The 19,482-nt window shown below is 38.0% G+C and overlaps 1 protein-coding gene across 11 annotated transcripts in view; it reads right to left on the bottom strand.

Annotated features, from left to right (window-relative positions):
- Positions 1-912: 912 nt before the first annotated feature.
- ERC1 (ELKS/RAB6-interacting/CAST family member 1) overlaps positions 913-19,482 on the bottom strand; it is a 406,669-nt gene continuing 388,099 nt past the window's right edge. For all 11 annotated transcript variants that reach the window (XR_011977073.1, XR_011977072.1, XR_011977074.1 and 8 more), the window contains one exon: positions 913-1,390. Coding sequence is in view for 7 of the 11 variants with exons in the window: in XM_072654117.1 (XP_072510218.1) it covers positions 1,253-1,390 (138 nt within the window). In the remaining 4 variants the exon portion in view is untranslated. The remainder of the gene's footprint in view (positions 1,391-19,482) is intronic.

The following is a 19,482-nucleotide window of genomic DNA, read 5'->3' as shown; positions in this document are numbered from 1 at the left end:
GAAGGGTCATATCTCTTCATTCTCTCACTTTCAACCAGGTTTGTCACATGCAATTGTTACAGCCCATAAAGAAAGCATCTTTCACTGGGAAGAGGCTGGGTGGCATTTTGACAGAACCCATATGAAAGATAGGAAGGCACTAAGTCACACATGAGGAGGCCAGGGAAGCCTGCTGAGCTCGTCTTCCCATGCTCCCGATGAATCATAAGAAACAAAATGCACTGAAGGAGCCTGGTAAAGGGAAGCTGTACTAGCTGTGCTATGGGCTCAAGATGAGGAGTGACTGTTTGTGGATTCAGAAGGCACGAGTCAGACTTCTACAGAGGCAAACCTGACTGGAGTGGGAGAAGTCCCCAGGGTCCCACAACTCATTTTTTAAAAATTTACTAGAAAAGTTTTGTCTGACAGTCTCAAGACAAGTAAGGGCAAAAGGCTTCAGTGACTGGACCTTCTGTAGCAGCCTCTCATTAGCTTTTCAGAGAAGATGGCTGGGGAAGGACAGGATAGATAGGATGAAGGCAAAGAATCAAAAGTGATGGTGTTCTGAATTAGTGTCCAGTAAGCTATTACTGAGGTCATAGGGAAGTGGCTACTTCCCTGCCTGAAGCCTTCCAGAAGACAAAAATCAATAACGAGAAAAGGAAAGTAAAAGAAAAAATGAATATTGAGCACCTTCCTCCCTGGAATACAATTTAAATGGAAAAGTTAGTTCTCTCTTAATTTGTTCCTTTGTCTCTCTCTTCCCCTCTCTACTTTCCGTGAGACTACCCTTTTTAGAGAAATCCCTCCAAACACGTAACACCCTAGATTTTCTGGCCTGTTGCAGGCCATTTTTTTCAACATGTTGAACTAAAAAGTGGCAGCTGTAGGTTTTGTTTTTATGTTAAAAGGACAAAAGAGAAAAGACAATCATTTCATGTCTCCATGCTGAAGAAGTATTATTAGTTTCCAACAGTTACTCATTGATGACAACTAGATGACAGGTTTCTGTGGAGAGGAAGCCACCCACTGCAGACCCCCTGAAACACTGAGAGATCACCTCCACAGCAAAAAGATGAATGCAAAAACGTTGTGGGACTCTGGATGGAAGAACAGAGACAGGAAGTACTCTGCGGTGTTTGGCCGGTTGGTTTTAACTTGTACATGGCAAACCAAAGGTTCCTGGATATCCGTGGTTCTTACTGCTCCTTTCTTAGGTCCCTGGACTGAATGGGTTGGCTGTTGGATTGGACCACGAGGTCATTGGGTAGGGTCAGGAGGACTCCTCTAGTGCATTGACCACTTGTTCCAGAATGTCAGGGCAGTGATCGGCTATCTGTTGGAGGATGGCGTTGGCAAACTCCTGCAGTTCTGCATTGTCTCGCTCACCTTTTTCTAATTCACTGCAAAGCTGTAATGGAAAAGAGAGAGGATTTTCAGATAAAGTAAGGATAAGTTCTGGACTCAAGTCAATCAACATAAACATATTTTAAGGCTCAAGGTGGAAGAACTGGGTTTAGGGGAAATCATGTTCTCCCCATTTCCTCTTGAGAAATCTATGTCCTTAACAGAGAGCAAACATCATTATTATTAAAAACTGTATTGATGGTTATTATGAAATGATTATAAAGTTCAGGGAAATTAAGGGATTTTAGCCTTTTGCTTTTTGCTAAGTACAACGGTACCATTTCATTTTCCGTTAAACTAGCTGAGAGTATCTTTAGAATAACAGGAAGCATTCCTCTGTCAGGAATGAACATATTTCCAAGGCCTATCTATCACCACTGTTTTTACTTCCTCTTTGCCATGGTCCATCCCTCTGCTGAAGGAGTCTCAGCAAAACTATCATAGAATGTCAACTGAATCGCCACAACAAGCAGAAAGTGGGAGTTTGAGTGCATGATTCTCAATGTAGCTGCAGTGTATAGCATATATTTCAGACCATGTAACTTAAAACTGAAATGTCAATATAGGAAAACAACATTCACTGCCTTGTTCCCTCCACTCGAGTTCCCAAGTACGCGCTATGGCTGCATCAGCACTGGTGTAGTAAACAACTTTGAAATTCTTTCACATCCAAGGATTAAATTTCTGAGCTCAAGAATATCTTCCTGAAGAAGTCAAAGTCCACCTAGCAATCCCCTTAACAGAGGTAGCAGGTATTGTCCAGTAATAATTCGGAGAACCTTGGTCCAAGGGATCTGGAGTCAACTTTTAGCTATTTGAGAGTATTATATTCATTATAGCAAATTTAAGAACCTTTTCTGTATTTTCTTACAATGGGGTGGATCAAGGGATGTCTGTAGATGCCTGTTACTTTATTTTTTAAAATTATTTTATTTGTTTTCAGTGTTCTAAAATCACTTCCATATATCTTAGATTTTTTCCCCCTCCCTCCCCAGTCCCTCCCTGAGACAGCGTGCTATCTTATATAGGTTCTACACATACATTCCTATTAAATACATTTTCACCTTAGTCATGTGGAATAGAAGAATTACAATGAATGAGAGAAACCATAAAACAAAACAAAACAAAACATAATACAAAAGTAAATGGTCTGCTTCATTCTGTGATCCAATTCCATAGTTCTTTCTCTGGATGTAGAAGGCGTTTTGCCTCAAAAGTCCATTGGGAATTTTTTAGATCCTTGCTTTGTTATGAAGGACTAAGTCTACCAGAAAAATTCCTTGCACACTGTGGCTGTAGCTGTGTACAACGCCTGTTACTTTAAAAGGAGAATTTCTGATCTCGGAGAAAAAGGTCAAAGTCTTAAAGCAGGGGAAGGGGAAGGAAAGGACTCCAGGGCTTTTTCGGAAATGAATTTAGCCCTGGGAATGATAAAATGATCATGAACTATTAAAATCACCCCCATTTAAATACTTATGCTATCAGTGACCTTATACCTTATATTATGTTCAGGTTCAAGAACCAAGAAGATGGAGACAGACTGTATCAAAGAAGACAAAGAAGTGAAACAAGATTACAAGAACTAAATATATAGAATAATATAAGTATATAGAGTAAAAATGCCCAATAAGAGAAAACTAAAATGTAGAGAATGTGATTACTGGCTACAAAAGTCATGAAAGTGTAAAGAAAGTAGAGGAAATGATTTAGCCCAGGAGGATTTGTGTGGAAGTAATGCTAACAAGATCAATACAAAGAAACTGAAATGAAATGAAAAGTGGTCTACTAAGCTTTTTTGTCAGGGACACAGGAAAGAGTCATGCTCTTAGGTATTAAAATGTGTAAGTGGCTAAAGAAGTTTAGAATGGTAAGTAAGCCTTTTCCATTTTGTGGGCTAGTATTAGAAGACTAACTTTCTTAGCATTAGTTATGTCAGCTTGAAGAGGCAGACTGAGATATAGGTTTGAAGATAAAAGGTGGGTTCAAATTTCTGACTCTACCTCTTACAAGCACCTGTGTAGTCTTGGGCAAATCACTTAACTTCAATGACTCTTAATTTCCTAATCTGTAAAATGAAAGGCTTGGTCTCTGTGATCAGTGATTCTATGAACATCAACTACTGGCATGATTGAGTGGGAAGGGATTTCATGAAGTCTTCCTCCATTATATGATTCTAAAACGACCTTGCTTGAAAAATTCTTATCAACATCAATCTTTTGGTGAACCTGACATTCAATTTTAAAATGGACTTTTAATTTTGCTGGTCTTAAAAGTACAAAAGCATTCAATTCTCTGTGGTTAGAGAGTAAAGACAGGTGGTATAAGACTTTTAAAGGAACGCAGAAATGAAAAGGAACTTAAACTTCATATATAAAATGGGAAGTTCTATGAACTGTGGTAAAAGTAGTAGTGACAATGGATAACACAAGAAACTGCATTTCCTTGTTTCTTGTAGCTCCATACGTTGAATTTCGTTGAAAAGATCTACCTTCACATCTACTTGTCCTAACACTCACCCACCCCTATGAGTATTTATTTCACCCAAGGGGGAAAAAAAAACAGTTGGGGAGGGTGAGGCAGTAAAGGCAACTGATGGGATGCAGGGCATAGTTCAGAAATTTGAATTGGGGGGATTGGGGGAGGCAGTTGGTGACACAGAACATGGTCTACTGGTTCAGTTATGCTGGGAGTAGAGAGCTCAGCCTTCATCCTAGAATCTAAGAATTTGAGAGCTGAAAGGCACTCAAGTGGCTATGCAGTGTACCTGACAAGTGCCTGTCCAACTTTTGCTTCAAGAATTCCAAGAGGCAGAAACCCACCACAGCCCCTTCTATTTCTGGACAGATTTAATTGATTTTTTTTTTTACATCAAGCCTAACTTTACTTACTTGAAAGTTTTACCAACATTGCTCCCAGTCCCCACTGGGGACAAACAGAACAAATCTAATTCCTTCTTCATGTGACAGCCATACTTGAAGATAGCTATCATGATCCCCTTGAATCGTTTCTTCTCCAGGGTTCCTTTGACCAAACTTTATATGATATGAAGTCAAAACTCCTGGCTACCCTATTCTGAATACTCTCTAGCTTTTTAAGGTACCCAATATCACAAAAGCTTTTTGGTTGCTATATTACACTGATGATTGATATTGGGCTTGTATGGCAAGAAGATTCCAGGAGTATAGGCAGAATCTCATTGCACCATGTGGTAAGATGGGCCAGTAGATGACTACTGTATGTACAGTGAATTTTAGTGTGAGGTGGATATTAATGTGTTAAGTGAATTTTTGCTATTATTTCTTAGAGTTCAGTTTCCCAGGATCCATAGCCATAACAATCTCTTGTTCCCAGGTATTAGATATGAGTTCCCACAGTTATGGTTCAAAACATTTCCACCATGCTTGCACAGAGTAATATAATGATAAATAATACAAGTATCCATTGTGGCTATGCAGTGAGATACAGGGATGAGGTGAGGTAAACTTGTGAAGCTATTGCTGGCAATATGCCTTCTTTGCTGCCCTATGAAGCAGGTAGTCACTGGTTAGTGAATGGGGAACCCTTAGGGTTAAATGCACAAATGCTGTGTTTACCTCAACTGGCCCCCGCTGAGGCTTGAGGAGACTTAGGGGAAGCACAAGTGGTACCTGTCTCATTGATCCCATGGAGATTTAGGCTCGACGTATTTGCCCTCCCTTCTCGCTGGCCCCTGCCAGAAGGGTGATTAGGGAATGCTGTAGGAGTTTGTGCTCTCACTATCAGCAACCTCTTCTGAGAGAACCAGACTAGAATAAAGTCAGAGTATTAACCCCTTTCTAGTGCCTTTCTTGTCTGACCAGATCAAGAGTGAACCTGTGCGAGCAGCCCTCCTGTGCGCTGTGTCTATCTGTCCTACAACTATGCAGCGACACTCCTGGTGAGGAGGAGGTCTGGCTCACACCCGTGGGCCTAGGGCACGGGTCCATCCAGCTACGCCGGCTAGTGACAGTTAGCGCTTCTATAGTGCTTTAAAGTTCGTAAAGCACTTCTACAAGTATCTGGTCTTATCTTCACAACAATCCCATTTTGTAGGTGAGGGAAACTGAGGGTAAACAGAGGAAATTGGGGGCAAAACATGAGAAAAAGCTAGGGAAGAAATTCTAGACCAAAACGTAGCCACTCTAAACCAGCAGTCTCTCAGCTGACTGGTAACGGCTGAGTTCAATAACAATCTCCTATTGCTCAGATCCAAGCCCAGTTCAGGAACTTATGGAGCTCAGACCAGAAAGGCAGGGATCAGTTTTGCCCTGGATAAGACCACTTTGGCAGCAGTGAGTGCTCAGGTCCTGAGCCTGAGTTGTCCCTGACATCATGGAATAACGTAACACTTAATACTTCGAGGAAGCAGAGACAGAACTAGTGGAGACCTTTCCTCCAGAAGTGTGTATATGTTAGTCCTAATACCAACTCTGAAGTCAGGAAGTAGGTTGGAAGGATGAGCAAACAAGAAAATAACAACAATAATAATTATAGCTAACATTGATAAAGCATTGAACATGTGCCAGGCACTGTTCTAAGTGCTTTACAAACATTATCTCATTTGATCCTCACAACTCTAAGAGGTAGATTCTATTGTTATCATTTTACAGGTGAAGAAACTGAGGCAAAATTAAGAGAAAAAAATTTAAGAATCATTTGACTACCTGAATGCTGTGACCAAAAAAAAAAAGGGGGCCTAGACATCCTATTTCAAGAAAAAAATACTATAAGCAGAAAAAAAAAAAAAAGAATTCAGGTACAGAGGAGCCACAGTCAAGATTACACATCACTTAACAGTTAACACCATTAAAGAGCAGAGAGTTTGGAATACAAATATTATAGAAGGCAAAGGACAGAGGCCTTCAGTTAAGAATGACTTACCCAGCAAAACTAAGTGTCATCCTACAAGGTACAAAATGAACCTTTAATGAAATAGAGGAATTCTAGCATTCCTAGTGAAAAGGCCAGAATTGCTGAGAAAGTCTAAAGTTCAAATGCAGGAAAAGAGAAACAAAAAAAGTAAATGAATGAGCAACCATAAGGGAATAAGCAAAGACAAACTGTGGCAATTCATACATAGGGAGATGATCTATATTTCCCTTCAGAACTCTATCATCATCAGGGTCATAGAGGGAGTCCAATGAGAAACAGTCCTGGGAATACTTCTGATGTTCTGGTATGTTCTGATCTTAAGGGAAGAATGGAAAGAAAAGGGACGAAAACCATAGTAGGGTTAAGGGGGAATAGAAAAGAATGTTGGGGGAAATTATTTCACATTGTCAGCATGTGCAAATAGAAATCTAAATAGACAAGGAAGAGGTATATATGTGTAGTGGGGAATGGCTGATGTTTGAACTTCACTCTCACTTGAACTTGTCAAAGGAGGGGTGACTATATATACAGACACACATACAGCTGTCCTTTCCAACTGTTCAAATATATTCACCATTTGCCATTTCTCTTGACTTCTGTGATTGCATTTCTAGTATTATTTCTTGCTTATGATGTTCAGCTTTAAAAAAAATTTCTGTTTTTCTGAAAGACCTATATTTCTCAAGTTGTCTCTTCATATCCTGTCTCCAAAATTAATATTCTGCTTGTACAGGGGTCATTTTATCTTTTAATGTTATGCTTCTGTTCTTCTAGACTGTCATACTTCTGTATAGTTGCACTGCTAATCAACTATTCTCTGTTTTGTTTATTTGATGGAATTTGCTGCCATAGATTAAATTTTTTTCTATTCTGTCAATTATTTTTGGTGAGTAGGCCATAAGTTCTACTTTCACAATTCCTATTTTTCTTGCTATGGTCCACGTTCTCTTGGGAACCCATAAAGTCCTATACTTCATCAAGTGTTGATTCATTTTCCATTGTCTTGCGATATTTATTCAGAAATATTTGGATTTATTCAGATGCCCTGGAGGCAATTTCCACCTTATTATTAATGTCTCTCCTATTGATTTATTGTGCTCTAGGTTTTTAATTATTTTCTTCCTCCTAAGAGCCTTTAATTTCAATCTTCTTTTCCCTTTTATTCCCCTTTCTTTTTAGTGGTGGGTACTCTATTAGCTGCTTCCCATGCTGGGGAATTCCTATCAGCTTTAGTCCCTGTTCTAGTGACTTCTGAGGGGAAAGAATGGCCTCAACTGGAGGGCAGTCCCCTTTCCTTCAGATCTGGTAGGGTCCTCTCATATGTATTGGCATTCTGTCCCAATTTCCTCTATTCCTTAGTTCTTTGGCTGAGCACAGTTATATTGTCTGGCTGGCACCTCAGGCAGAATGAACTTTCTACTTTCCTTTTCTAAGCATAGGGGGTGTGTGATGGGGGAAAAGATGAATTTTATTGCTTGTTAACTCAGAAAGATAGAATGAAGGCAGGAGAGGGGTTAGCTGACAAAGACTCCAGCAGCCAGAGCTGTGAGAGCTGGTGGGGGAGAGAGTATTGGAGGATACAGATTAGTTATTAGTCTTCTTTGTTCATCATGTTATTACCTTGTTAGGTTTTTTGATGTCTTAGACTGTGGAGAAAGTTGCAATTGTTTTACCTCTTGTGTATAATTCTTGTTTTGGAGAGATCTGAGTAGTGAGGACTAAAGAAAATGTCTAGTCTTCTATTTTATTGGTCCCAGGATTTGGTAATCTTGTGACTACATCTCAAATTAACTACTTGTACCTGTTCTTTTCTTTAGAGTCTTATACTTCTTCTGTAAGATTATACTCAGCTTCACCTAATAAATTATTATTGGTTATAATCTTTTATCTTTATCCTCTGAGAAACCTATATTCCAAGTTCTTCATTCCATGAATTTGGTAGCTGCCAAATCTTGTGTTTTCTTGACTGTGGATCCTTGCTACTTGAACTTTCTAGTTGCTTGTAGTTTTTTAAGCTCTGGATTTTGGCTATAACTTCCTGAGAATTTTCCTTTTGGGGTTTCTTTTAGGAGGTGACTGATGGATTCTTTCTATTTACAGTTTGTTCTCTGGTTCTAATAGGTCTAGATAATTTTCATTCATGAGTTCTTATGATATAGTATATAGGTTTAAACAAAATGTTTTTCTTTAGGTAATGCAATAATTCTTAGATTACTTTTCCTTAACCTGTTTTCCAGGATAGCTTTTTTAAAAAAATCAATTTATTTATTTTTAGTTTTCAACATTCATTTTCATAATTTAAAATTTTCTCCACCCCCTTTTCCCTTTCCCAAGACAATCTGATATAGGCTCTATTAAACATATTTTCACATTAGTCACGTTGTATAGATCATTAAAATGAATGGGAGAAATTATGAGAAAGAAAGAAAAACAAAACAAAAAAGAGAGCAAATAGTCTGCTTTGATCTGCATTCACACTCCATATTTCTTTCTCTGGATGTGGATGGCATTTACCATAATGAGTCTTTTGGAATTATTTTAGGTCCTTGCATTACTGAGAAGGGCTATGTCTATCAAAGGCAGTCCTCGCACATTGTGGCTGTTACTGTGTACAATCTTCTCCTAGTTCTATTCACTTCACTCAGCATCAGTTTGTATAAGTCTTTTCAGGTTTTTCATCATTTCTTATAGCACAACAGCACTCCATTACATTCATATAGCATAACTTGCTCAGCTAAGGATAGCTGTTTTTGATGGGCAATACTTCAGGGTATCTCCTCAAATGAGACAATGGATGTAGAGTACATTGTAAACCTTAACAACAACATATAAATGACATTGATGATGATGATGACAACTCTAATTTGGTGATGACTTCATTTACTGAGTTCACTGCATTGCTGCTGAACTCAAGCATTGCCTATAGAATAATACAGAAGTATGCTACTAAATGTTTAATACTGGAAAAAATGTAGGCACCCAGACTTTTAATTATTATCCAATACAAACACTTTCTGAAGTCTAGATAACCAATAAGACAATAAATTAAGCCCTGATTTGTAGCAATTGCCAATGTCTAAGGTGTAAACACTAAAATTAAAAATTTAACAGTGGTGTCCTGCAAATTTCTGTAAATACCTTACATTTTATTCTAGTTTTTCAGTCTTTTGATCTTTTTTTTGTATTTCTTTTTATCTTTTGGGGTCTCTGGTTCAATCTAATTATCAAGAGTCTCTTACTTTGGTAAGGTTCTATAACTCTTATACTAAGCTTTTTATTCTCCTACCAATTCTTCCTTGTATACTTTATTTCCTTTATGCTATTTTTACTTTAAAAAAAATGCTTCATTTATCCTAGAAATTGTAGCAGTTTGTGGCAGATCCGTAATATCCTTTGAGGCTTTGCTTATAGATGATGTGGAAATAACTTTTCTCATCTTCTGCATTTAGGCATCCTGGACTCTTAATATTTCTTTATCATTAGTGTTTTCTTCTCTTTTGTTTTAGTATTCTGGCTTTACTTCCTGAACAGGAACTTTGTGTTTTGGCCAGGTTTTGTGTCTAGAAAGGATGACTGGGGCTTATTTAGTCTTGACCTGGTACTGCCTGTGTCTTAGTTATGAGCTCTATACTCTTTAAGGAGGCACTTAAGGAAGTGAGCTGTGCTGAAGTGTGAAGTGGTCTTTCCCTGTTATGGTCAGTCTTGTAGGCTTCCAAGTCCATATCTGGGATAATGGTGACATAGCCACAGGTTCCAGGTGTTCTGATCTAGATCCTAGGCTAAACTTTTATGTCTGGACCCCTTTCCTAATGCCTTGAGGCTTGTGGTTGAAAACTTGTTTCTCTTACTATATAGTTTCTTTTATGGCTTTCTGATCATTACCTGGTCTGGTCCTCTTTTTTATCTTTTCTGCGGTAATTCTGAGAAAGCCAGGCTGTTCTTCCCACTTACTCTAACATCTTGAGAAGAGTCTAATTTCTGCTAAGTAGATGCTAAACTCAAATGTTTCTATGTTGCTGAAGGACTAAAATTTCTGCCAGAGCCCTCTCAATTTCAGAAAACTGGTGGCCCCAACAGAGATAAAATTCTGCTTTAGTGACAAAAGCTGATTATAATGGGTTAATACTGTTTACTGTGACAAAAGCTAATTATAATGGGTTAATACTGTTTACTGCACTAGCAACTGAAGCAACTGAGCACAATATCAAATCAACAAAAGTACATGCCACACATGAAGATAAGGAAGCAATTCAACATAAACAGACATATACATTCACAAAGTACTTTGGCACCTTCCCTGTGAGAATTCTAACAAAGCTGAGGCAATCTTATATTGTGGAATTTGTGGTCCTTTGCTAGGTAGCAAGGCATATTAACCATAAGCTCTACTCATCTTGCTTTTTTTGAATACGTCAACAAATACAAAAGTGTAGCAAATTCAGGTTATCTTTGCTACGAATTTTCTACCTTTTGTTCGTGGAATATTATTTTAATGCGCTTTTAAATAATTATGTTTTTAGCAGTTACTACAGTCTTCTGCAAATTCACTGAGCAGTAATGTGATTTCTAGATAGAGGAACTATCTAGGATATCTAGATAGAGGAACTCATGCCAAGACACACAGATGCAACAGCAACCTAATATGGATCCTTGGATAAATGTGCATTTTGGGTGAGAGGTATGGGGGAGGGGTGAGGAGGACTGTGAGGAAGCTGAGAAAGAAAGGATCTGGGACAGGTGGAGAACCTGTGGCTTCAAGGCCACATATGGCCCTCTATGTTCTCACGTGCAGCCCTTTGACTGAATCCAACTTCATAGAACAAATCCTCTTAATAATAGGATTTATTCTTTAAAACTTGGATTCAGTCAAAAGGCTACACTTGAGGACCTAGAAGGTCATATGTGCCCTTGAGGCTGCAGATTCCCCACTCTTGGTCTGGGATAACTAGAAGAGGTTCTAGCTTCCAGGAATGCAATGGGAAAGGAACAGAAGGGACTCAGAAAGCATCTGAGGTGGCTTATGGATGATAATTATAGGACATGTGATAAGCCAAGTTTTGGAAGCTGAAAAGTAACCAACAGTGGTGAGATGCATAAGGTGGTAATGAGAAGAAATTACCTTGAAATCCCTTTCGTTTTGGGGAGCAAAGGCAGAGACTGTAGGTCTATAGTACAGAGTATTAAGAATAGGCAGAAATGCCAAGTAGAAACTAACAGTAACAAAACTTCATTGCTGGTGGAAACTTTTTAGTTCAAGATGTCTTGCCCCCAACACATTTACTATAAAGCACTGGTAAACTATTATCCTTGGAACAGGTTAACAATCTGTTTTTTAGGCCAAAGTTAAGACTTAAAGGAGAGTCACCAGAAATAAGAGAAACTGGAATTTTAAAAAAGAGAAAACTAGCTAGGGTTTAGCTGACTGTTAAGTGTAAAGAAAAATGTATTCAGTTTCTCAAAAGACCAGCAGAAAGGGTATGTGCTCTGTGAGTTCAAATAGAGGGGATATGTATAGAAGAGGTTAATGTGAAAATCCAACCATGGCTGGCAGTGATTTAGCCTGATTCCTTTTGGCAGATGGTTTGTTGGTAGGTACAAAAGTATAAAGAAGTCTCTTACTTTTGTCTGAGTAAAAAGGAATCTGAACTTGATATCTCAAACTGGATTGTCTGGGCCATGGAAATGAACTGTGTACTATCTTGCTGGTTGGGCCCTTTCTGAGATCATGGACAACAGCCAAAGCAGCTAGGCTGAAATATTTCTCCTGCTACAGCTGGTCCTGTTCTGCAGACTCCAGTATGGCTCATCTGTCTCCTGAATAGCTAATTTGTTTTGGAGATTACAAGAAATAAAATGACTTCTGATTGTTGATTTTGAAACAGCTATAGGGGGCAAAGTAACAATTCATTCTGCTATATTAACTAAAGTGCAATAAGGGAAACCAGGTAAGAAGGGTCTGACTGCAAATTGGGAAACTCTTGTCACATAGTTTCCTGCTGACATTTAGTCTTCCTTAGAAAACTCTGAAAACATTTTCTCTTCTACCTTTTCCTTCGCTGAATTCCTTCATTTCGGGTGAAGGGGTAGGTGAAGAAAGGGGAGGCATCTCCAGAATGTTTTATCTTATAACCAGCAGATAAAGACTCTCTCCAAAGTAATTTCCTATTTTATAGTTTCCTAAAGTATTGTGCACAGCAAGAACAAGGCTTGGTTTGTTATTGTGGCCTCCCTAATTCTCCCTAGCACCTCTGGTTAAGAATGGCTGCTGGCAGAAACCCAGGTATAAAGAGTTCATTGTAGCATCTCCAATCATGACCCTGCTGTAACGATAATGATCCCAAGGACTACCACTATGTAACTCACCATCCCCTCAGTAATGAGATTTCTTTGCTAGAGGGAGATTTAATTTGCTTTTGTAGGGGAGAAGTGGCTGAGACAAAGTAAACAAGATGTTACCTCACTACAACATGTAATTCTGAATAACAGGATCTTCTTACACCTCATGCCCTGCCATGATACTCTTCCATTCAGGGACATTGGCTTCCTGGCTGTTCCATAAAGGAGCAATTCTGAATTCATCTTCTTGTTCCAAGCATTCTCTCTGGCTGTCCCTCACACCTGGAAAGCTCTCTCTCCTCATCTCTACCTCATGGCATCTCTGGATTCCTTTTAAGTCTGATCTAAAATTCTACTTTCTCCAGAAAGCCTTGACCAATCCCTCTTAATTCCAATGTCTTCCCTCTGCTGATTAGATCCTCTTTATCCTTTACATAACTTGTTTGTACATATTTGTTTGCTTGTTGTCTCTTCTATTAGACTGCAAGTTCCTTGAGGACAGGGTCTATCTTCCACCTCTTTTGTATCTCAACAGCTGAGCCCAGGGCCTGGCACATAGAAGACACTTAATAAATGCTTTCTGTCCAGCTGATTGAATGGCACAACCAAAATAAAAACCAGGGCTGGAGCCAAAGGGCAACAGGTATTAAAAGCAGCAGAAGGTCAAACTCTCTGCCTATAGAACCAGATTAAAATACAATTGGGAAATACTTAAAAAAAATAAATAAAAATGCAACACAATATAGATAATGTTAATTTGTAGTCTGATAAATTTCTACTTGAGAATGATTGAGTATGATGCCAGTTGGATATATTTTTCTAAGATTCCTTTGAGTATATTAAAATTCATCCAGAGATATAACTGGATTCCTTGAAATCAAAATCAGAGGAAAACTACAAGTACTCCAAATGTATATTTTAGGGCAAACAAAAAACCCCAGATAATCACATATTTCTGATCTGATTACCCTAATTAATCCTCTAAAATGGATCAAAAGAGAATCAAAGATTGAGCAGGAAGGGATTTTAGAGCTCATCTAATCCAACTCCTTAACCTCATTTTGCAGATAAGGAAGCTGAAATCTAGAGAGGTTGAATGATTTTGCAAGGTCACACAGGTAGTGTCAGAGATGAAATCTGAACCCAGGTCCTGTCTCTACAGATCCAATAGTCTTTCTACTATATCGTACTTCTTCTCCACATAGCTAAATTAAAATTATTACATGGTTTAAGTCATTTATATGCTATATTGCAATGTCATATTCCAATATACTTTTGCCTTCAACTTTCTGAAAAAAAAAATTAACACCCTTTCTTCCAAAACTGTACCCCCACCCCTATGCCTAGCAATAGCATGGAACATTATGAAACATGACACTGGCAACTCAACAGATCTGCAGGAACTAAAAAAATTAAGATTTCTGTTAATTTGTATCAAAACAAAGCCCTTCACTTGCCTTTAAGAATTTATTTTTAAGTCTATTTAGCATAATGTCTATTAAGTCTAGTAAATTCTAGTCTTAGACCAGTCCTGCACAATTTGACAGTAGGTAGGGGCCAAAATTACAACAGGCTAAACTTCTCTGGGCTGCAGATAGGTTTTTAGCAGCTCACTTTTCAAGATCAAACTGTTTCTCAAAAACACTTTGTTTTCATCAAGACATAATCCAGGAACTGCAATCAGCAAACATTTCTTTATGAAGTCACCTTCAGTAAAAGACTTCCCAGCAGCAGCAATTTCTTTAGAAATCTGAAAACTAATCTTAATAGCTGCTTCATTTTCTAAGTTTGCTTTCTTGAAAAACCATTGTTCCCCACTGATTTTTCAACAATTGGGATGCTTTAATTTGTTTTTTCATTGGTGTCCAATTTGCTTAAAGTCAAGATGTTTTGATTCAACATGATGACGAAGATTGTATTCTTTCGGAAAGGTTATTACTTCTCGGCAAACAAGGCACAATATTTTATCTCTCATGTAAGTAAAAAAGTATCTATTTGTCCACTCCAGATTAAAACTCTATGTTCTGATTCAATCTTCCATTTCTTTTTATTACCCATTATACAAAGTCACTCCAAAAACTTTAATGTTACACCCAAAAAATCTCCACAGCAACTGCTCATATCCTAAGAAATATTGAACTGAGTGTCTGACCTTGGAGAGAGCATCAGACACTCAATGCAACTTGGAGGGTGACCACACAGTGAGGGAAGGGAAGAAACCCTCTTGTTGCTGCTCATTGCATAGTGGGCATCAGCTGTGTTGGCATGTGGATGCACTCACTGTGTCCCTGTTAAACCCCAGTAACAACTGAAAACACAGCAAAAAGATACGACTCTCCCTCTTTAGACTACAGGTGGACTGACGATGGTTGGCTGCTGTGGGTCACATGACAAACAGGAGAGAGTGCGCAGTGGCAACCCACCTGTCAAGTTACATGATGGGCACAACAGTGACTAGTGGATATGGGTTAAGCAAGGCACTGACAAAGCACTCTTACATCTTTACTTTCTTTTATGACCTCCACATTTTTCATGGGCTGCTCAAAATCCTTTTGTTGGCTGCATATTGTGCAGGCCCTGCCCTAGACCTTGAGCAAATCACTTAACCTCTCTGCGGGGCTCAGTTTCCTCATCTCTAAAATAAACTGCATCTTCATTTTTATAGTCCCATATAAGATAAGGCATGGCATCTTAAATTTAAGTTTTTTAGTATCATTTGTTGAAAATATTTCTTATAAAAAAACTGGAAAAAAAACCACAAAAAACCGAAAACAATTTCTCTCATGTTCATTATCTCCAGTGGTCATGTGGCTTTAATTGACTGGGCTCCAAGTGAACAATTTCTAGGACAGAAAAACAGGGAATACTTTTTCTCCTTGCAAGGAAGGTTTTGGGAGAAATTCAGTTTGATCTTGCATCTTCTAGAGTTATTCTATAGCTATTTTTACTCATTTCTCACCATGCTTTTGAATGACAGAGTCACTAGTTAGTAAAAACCAGGGAGTGCAGAGATAAATCCCATGTGAGAGCTAGAATCTTGGCAACCTGAAGGACTGAAAACATAGGCTTTTGACTAGCCACTTCAAACTAATCTCATATATTACAAAGGGCTAGAATTATAAGATTATAACAGATTATTACTCCACTCTAGGCAGTTTACAGTGAATATGTCCAATCCAAATGCCTGAACATGATGATGGGATATTGCATTTGTGCAAACAAACTCAGAAAATCCAGTTGTTCTTACGGGTTCTATCAGCAAAGGGTAATATAAATTTCACTGAATCATAGCTAGCATTTAAAGTGCTATAAGTGCCATTATTACACAGTTAGAGCTAGAGTAGATCTCAGAGGTCATCAAGTTCAACCATAATTTTACAAATGAAGAAATCAACCTCAAAAGTCGAGTGGCATGACTAACATTGTACAAGAAGTTGAACAAGAATTTGAGCTAATGGCCTCTTATATGGAAGAATGCGGACAGAGTTTAATGTCTTACAGAATTCATTCAGTTCTATATGAAAGTAGACCCCAAGCTCCCTAGGTTCAGTAAACTTGTAGTATCAATCATAGGATGAATTCAACTATCCTCTCTCCCACCTTCTATTTTTCTCTCCTTTGCCCCTCAACTTACGTATGGGTTATACCAGGTAGCTTCTGTCATCCTCCCAAATTGTGTGATTCTCATTAAAGATTCCAAAATGTAGATCTGGGAAGTGGAAGTAACACCTTGCTTCTTAACTAATCAGAACCCCAGAACCACTGGGAAACAAGGATAACTGGTAAAATATTACCGACAGACATTAGGAAAAACTGGAAAGCCATGTTGACGCCATACCCCTGTGAGTTCATCTGATAACACAAGCACAGTTCTAAAAACTTTCGATATTCCCCAACTCCAGCTGACTGAGCTTTTTTTTTTTAATTCTTTAATAAACAAATTTCTTAGAATCAAAAGATTTTGTTTGTAGGTTCTCTTTTTCTTTGCTAATCTGGAATGGCCCTAAGAACTCTGAGAGTGGTTAAAAGACCTTTAAAAAAGAGCTGAAGGAAGAGATAGAGTGACATTAGAGGTTTTACCTTAAACTTAAAATTTGAAAGGACAATTTATGGCTTGGAAGAGAAAATGGAACACCTTAGCAAACACTGGACATTTTGGAAAATAAGAATGGATGGATAGAAAAAAGGAAAAATACAAGCAATAGAATAAGACAGTAAAACAGGAAAAAAAAACACATAAAATATCTATAATATGAAACAACTGACAGCAAAGGTAGTAGTGATAATCTGAGAATCATTAGTTTCCAACAAAAAAACCCCACAATGAAACATAAAACCTATACACTAAAGTTTCAGGAAATCATAAAAGGAAATTGTCTGGAAATATTGGAAAGAGGTCAAAGACTAGGTTGATAGAATACACAAGTAATAATAAGGAGGAACTTCAGTTTTAACTCATCCAGAAAAGTGGTTGCCAAACACCATTACAAATGGATAGGAAGAGAAAGCTCAGAGATCAAGAAATTCCAGGCAGACTCTCACAGCATTATGTACTACCAACACGAAATGAAAGGAAAACTTTGAAAATAATACATAGAAGGGCAAAGGAAATGTCTTGTGCCCCAAATTAATTTAGACTTATAAAGTTGAAAATAACCCTTGGAGTCACTGGGTAGGAAACAGATTTTTAACACTTCCAAGCATACCTTTTGTGAAAAATTAGAGTTGGGAAGATTCTTTGAAATGCAAACTGAGGGGAGAAAATACTTAAGAAAGGTAAGTGAGTTTGAATGGCTTAAGAGGGCTAAGTAAAAAGATCCAGTGCTTCCAATCTGAAAGGGGGAAAAATACTGAATACAGACATCATTTTAAGGGTCACCAAGGGAACAAAAAGAGGCAATATTTGAACTAAAGTGTTTAAAAATAAAACAGCACATTGTTGCCAGAGGTGAAGGTCAAAGTGAGAGCAAGAAGGAGTCTTATAAACAAGGCTGGGCAAGAAAAGGTTAAAAACTAAAGATAATGGAGACAAAAGTATAATAAAGTAAGACTGAGACGCATAAGTTTTGGGAGAAGTAGGTTCTAAGCCAGAAAATGGGATGAAAAATGAGAATGCCTTAAGGAAAACACAGCACAGTTGGCTGCAGGGCTAATTTTTTAAAGGGGGACAATGGGAAACACATATAAATGCAGAAAGACAGAAATAGTACTCACATCTTTTGGAGACTAATATGATAAAAATGATAATCAATAAAAGATATGAAAAAGGGAGAGATTTAAATGGACACTAAATCATGATAAACAATGAGCAAATCAAATTATGAAAACATAAAAATTATTCTGGAGAGGAAATAAAGATTTAAATTACTATATGCATCTATCAGTATGCCAAGGAACTATGTTTTCTTTGATGTTCGACCTTTCTTTACCAAAGCTGATCACAACCTGTATATAACTTAAAATTATAGAGGGCCTGAGTATGAGAGATGTGAAGTGTCTTGCTCGGGAGGTGGGTCAGTGGCACAGTGGACAGAAGGCTAGACTTGGAGTCAGGAAGAACAGAGTTCAATCTCATCTCAGATATTGGCAAGTCAGGTTATCCTGGGCAAATTACTTAACTTCTCTCAACCTGTTTCTTCAAATGTAAAATGGGGAAATAAGAACACATTTCATATGGTTACTGGGAGGATCAAATAAGATACGTAAAATGCTTTGCAAACTTTAAAGTGTTATATAAATCCAGCTATTATTATGGTAACACAGCTATTAAGTGTCACAGGGAATCCAAGGCCTTCCTATTCCAAGATCAGCATTCAGTACACTACTGGTGTCCAAATAAAAAAAAATGGATTCCTGGGGGGCCAAGATATTGACTAAGAAAATTTCAGATTAACATTATGTTGAAATGTACTTTTATTTTTTAAACACTTCCTAATTACATTTTAAACCAGTTTGTGGGTCCAGAGGTCAGAAATTTTGACACTTCTACTGTATACTCACTCTGCCATGTTGGTTCTTGTACCAAATTATATGCTAATGAAATTAAAATCTTAAATGAAATAATAAGTATTTATAAAAATTTAAGAATATCACATTAACAAAGCAGGAAAGAGAATATTCACATCTTATCACAGAAAGAGAAATGGAACAACCCATAAATGAATTCACTAAGTGGGAAAAACCTGATTCATATGGCTTTAGAAGTGAATTCTAACCAAATATTTAAAAATCAAATAACTTTAAGGCTACACAAAATATAGAGGAAAAATATACCTTTTCCTTCCTTTTTAGAAGACAATATGAGACACCCAAACCAGGGAGAAATAAAGCAAAGAAAGAAAACTATAGCTAAATACTGTTGATGGATATTCACATAAATAAACATCACAAAAGTCTATTAAAACAGCACAGAAAAAGCCTTAAACACTGGAGCATTTCAATAAAAAGTTACAAATCAAGGATGCCCATACTGCTTTTCACTCAGTATAGGGACAGGAATTGGATTTAAGATTTCACTGGCACAGGAAAGAGCCTGATGAGAAAACTCCTTCTACCATTGCAGCTGATATTTTCTCTGAGGGGGAGGAGTCAAGACGGCAGAGTAGAAAGATACACATATGCTAGCTCCAAACCCACAGCCCATAAAATACCTGTAAAGAAGAACTCCCAACAAATTCTGGAGCAGCAGAAGCCACAGAACAATGGAGTGGAGGAGATTTCGGTTCCAGAGAGCCCTGAAAAACTGACCTGAAAGTTCCCTTGCCACCAGAACTGGAGCGGAGCCCAGCCCTGGCTTGGCCACGCGCCACCGAGAGGAGCGGATCTGGGCAGGCTTCAGGGACAGAATCTCCAGTGGCCAGGCAGGTCCCT

Source organism: Notamacropus eugenii, chromosome 3, assembly GCF_028372415.1.
Source record: "Notamacropus eugenii isolate mMacEug1 chromosome 3, mMacEug1.pri_v2, whole genome shotgun sequence".
Classification (NCBI taxonomy): domain Eukaryota; kingdom Metazoa; phylum Chordata; class Mammalia; order Diprotodontia; family Macropodidae; genus Notamacropus; species Notamacropus eugenii.
The sequence above is the reverse complement of the archived record's forward strand: the minus strand, read 5'-3'. Positions and strand labels throughout refer to the sequence as shown.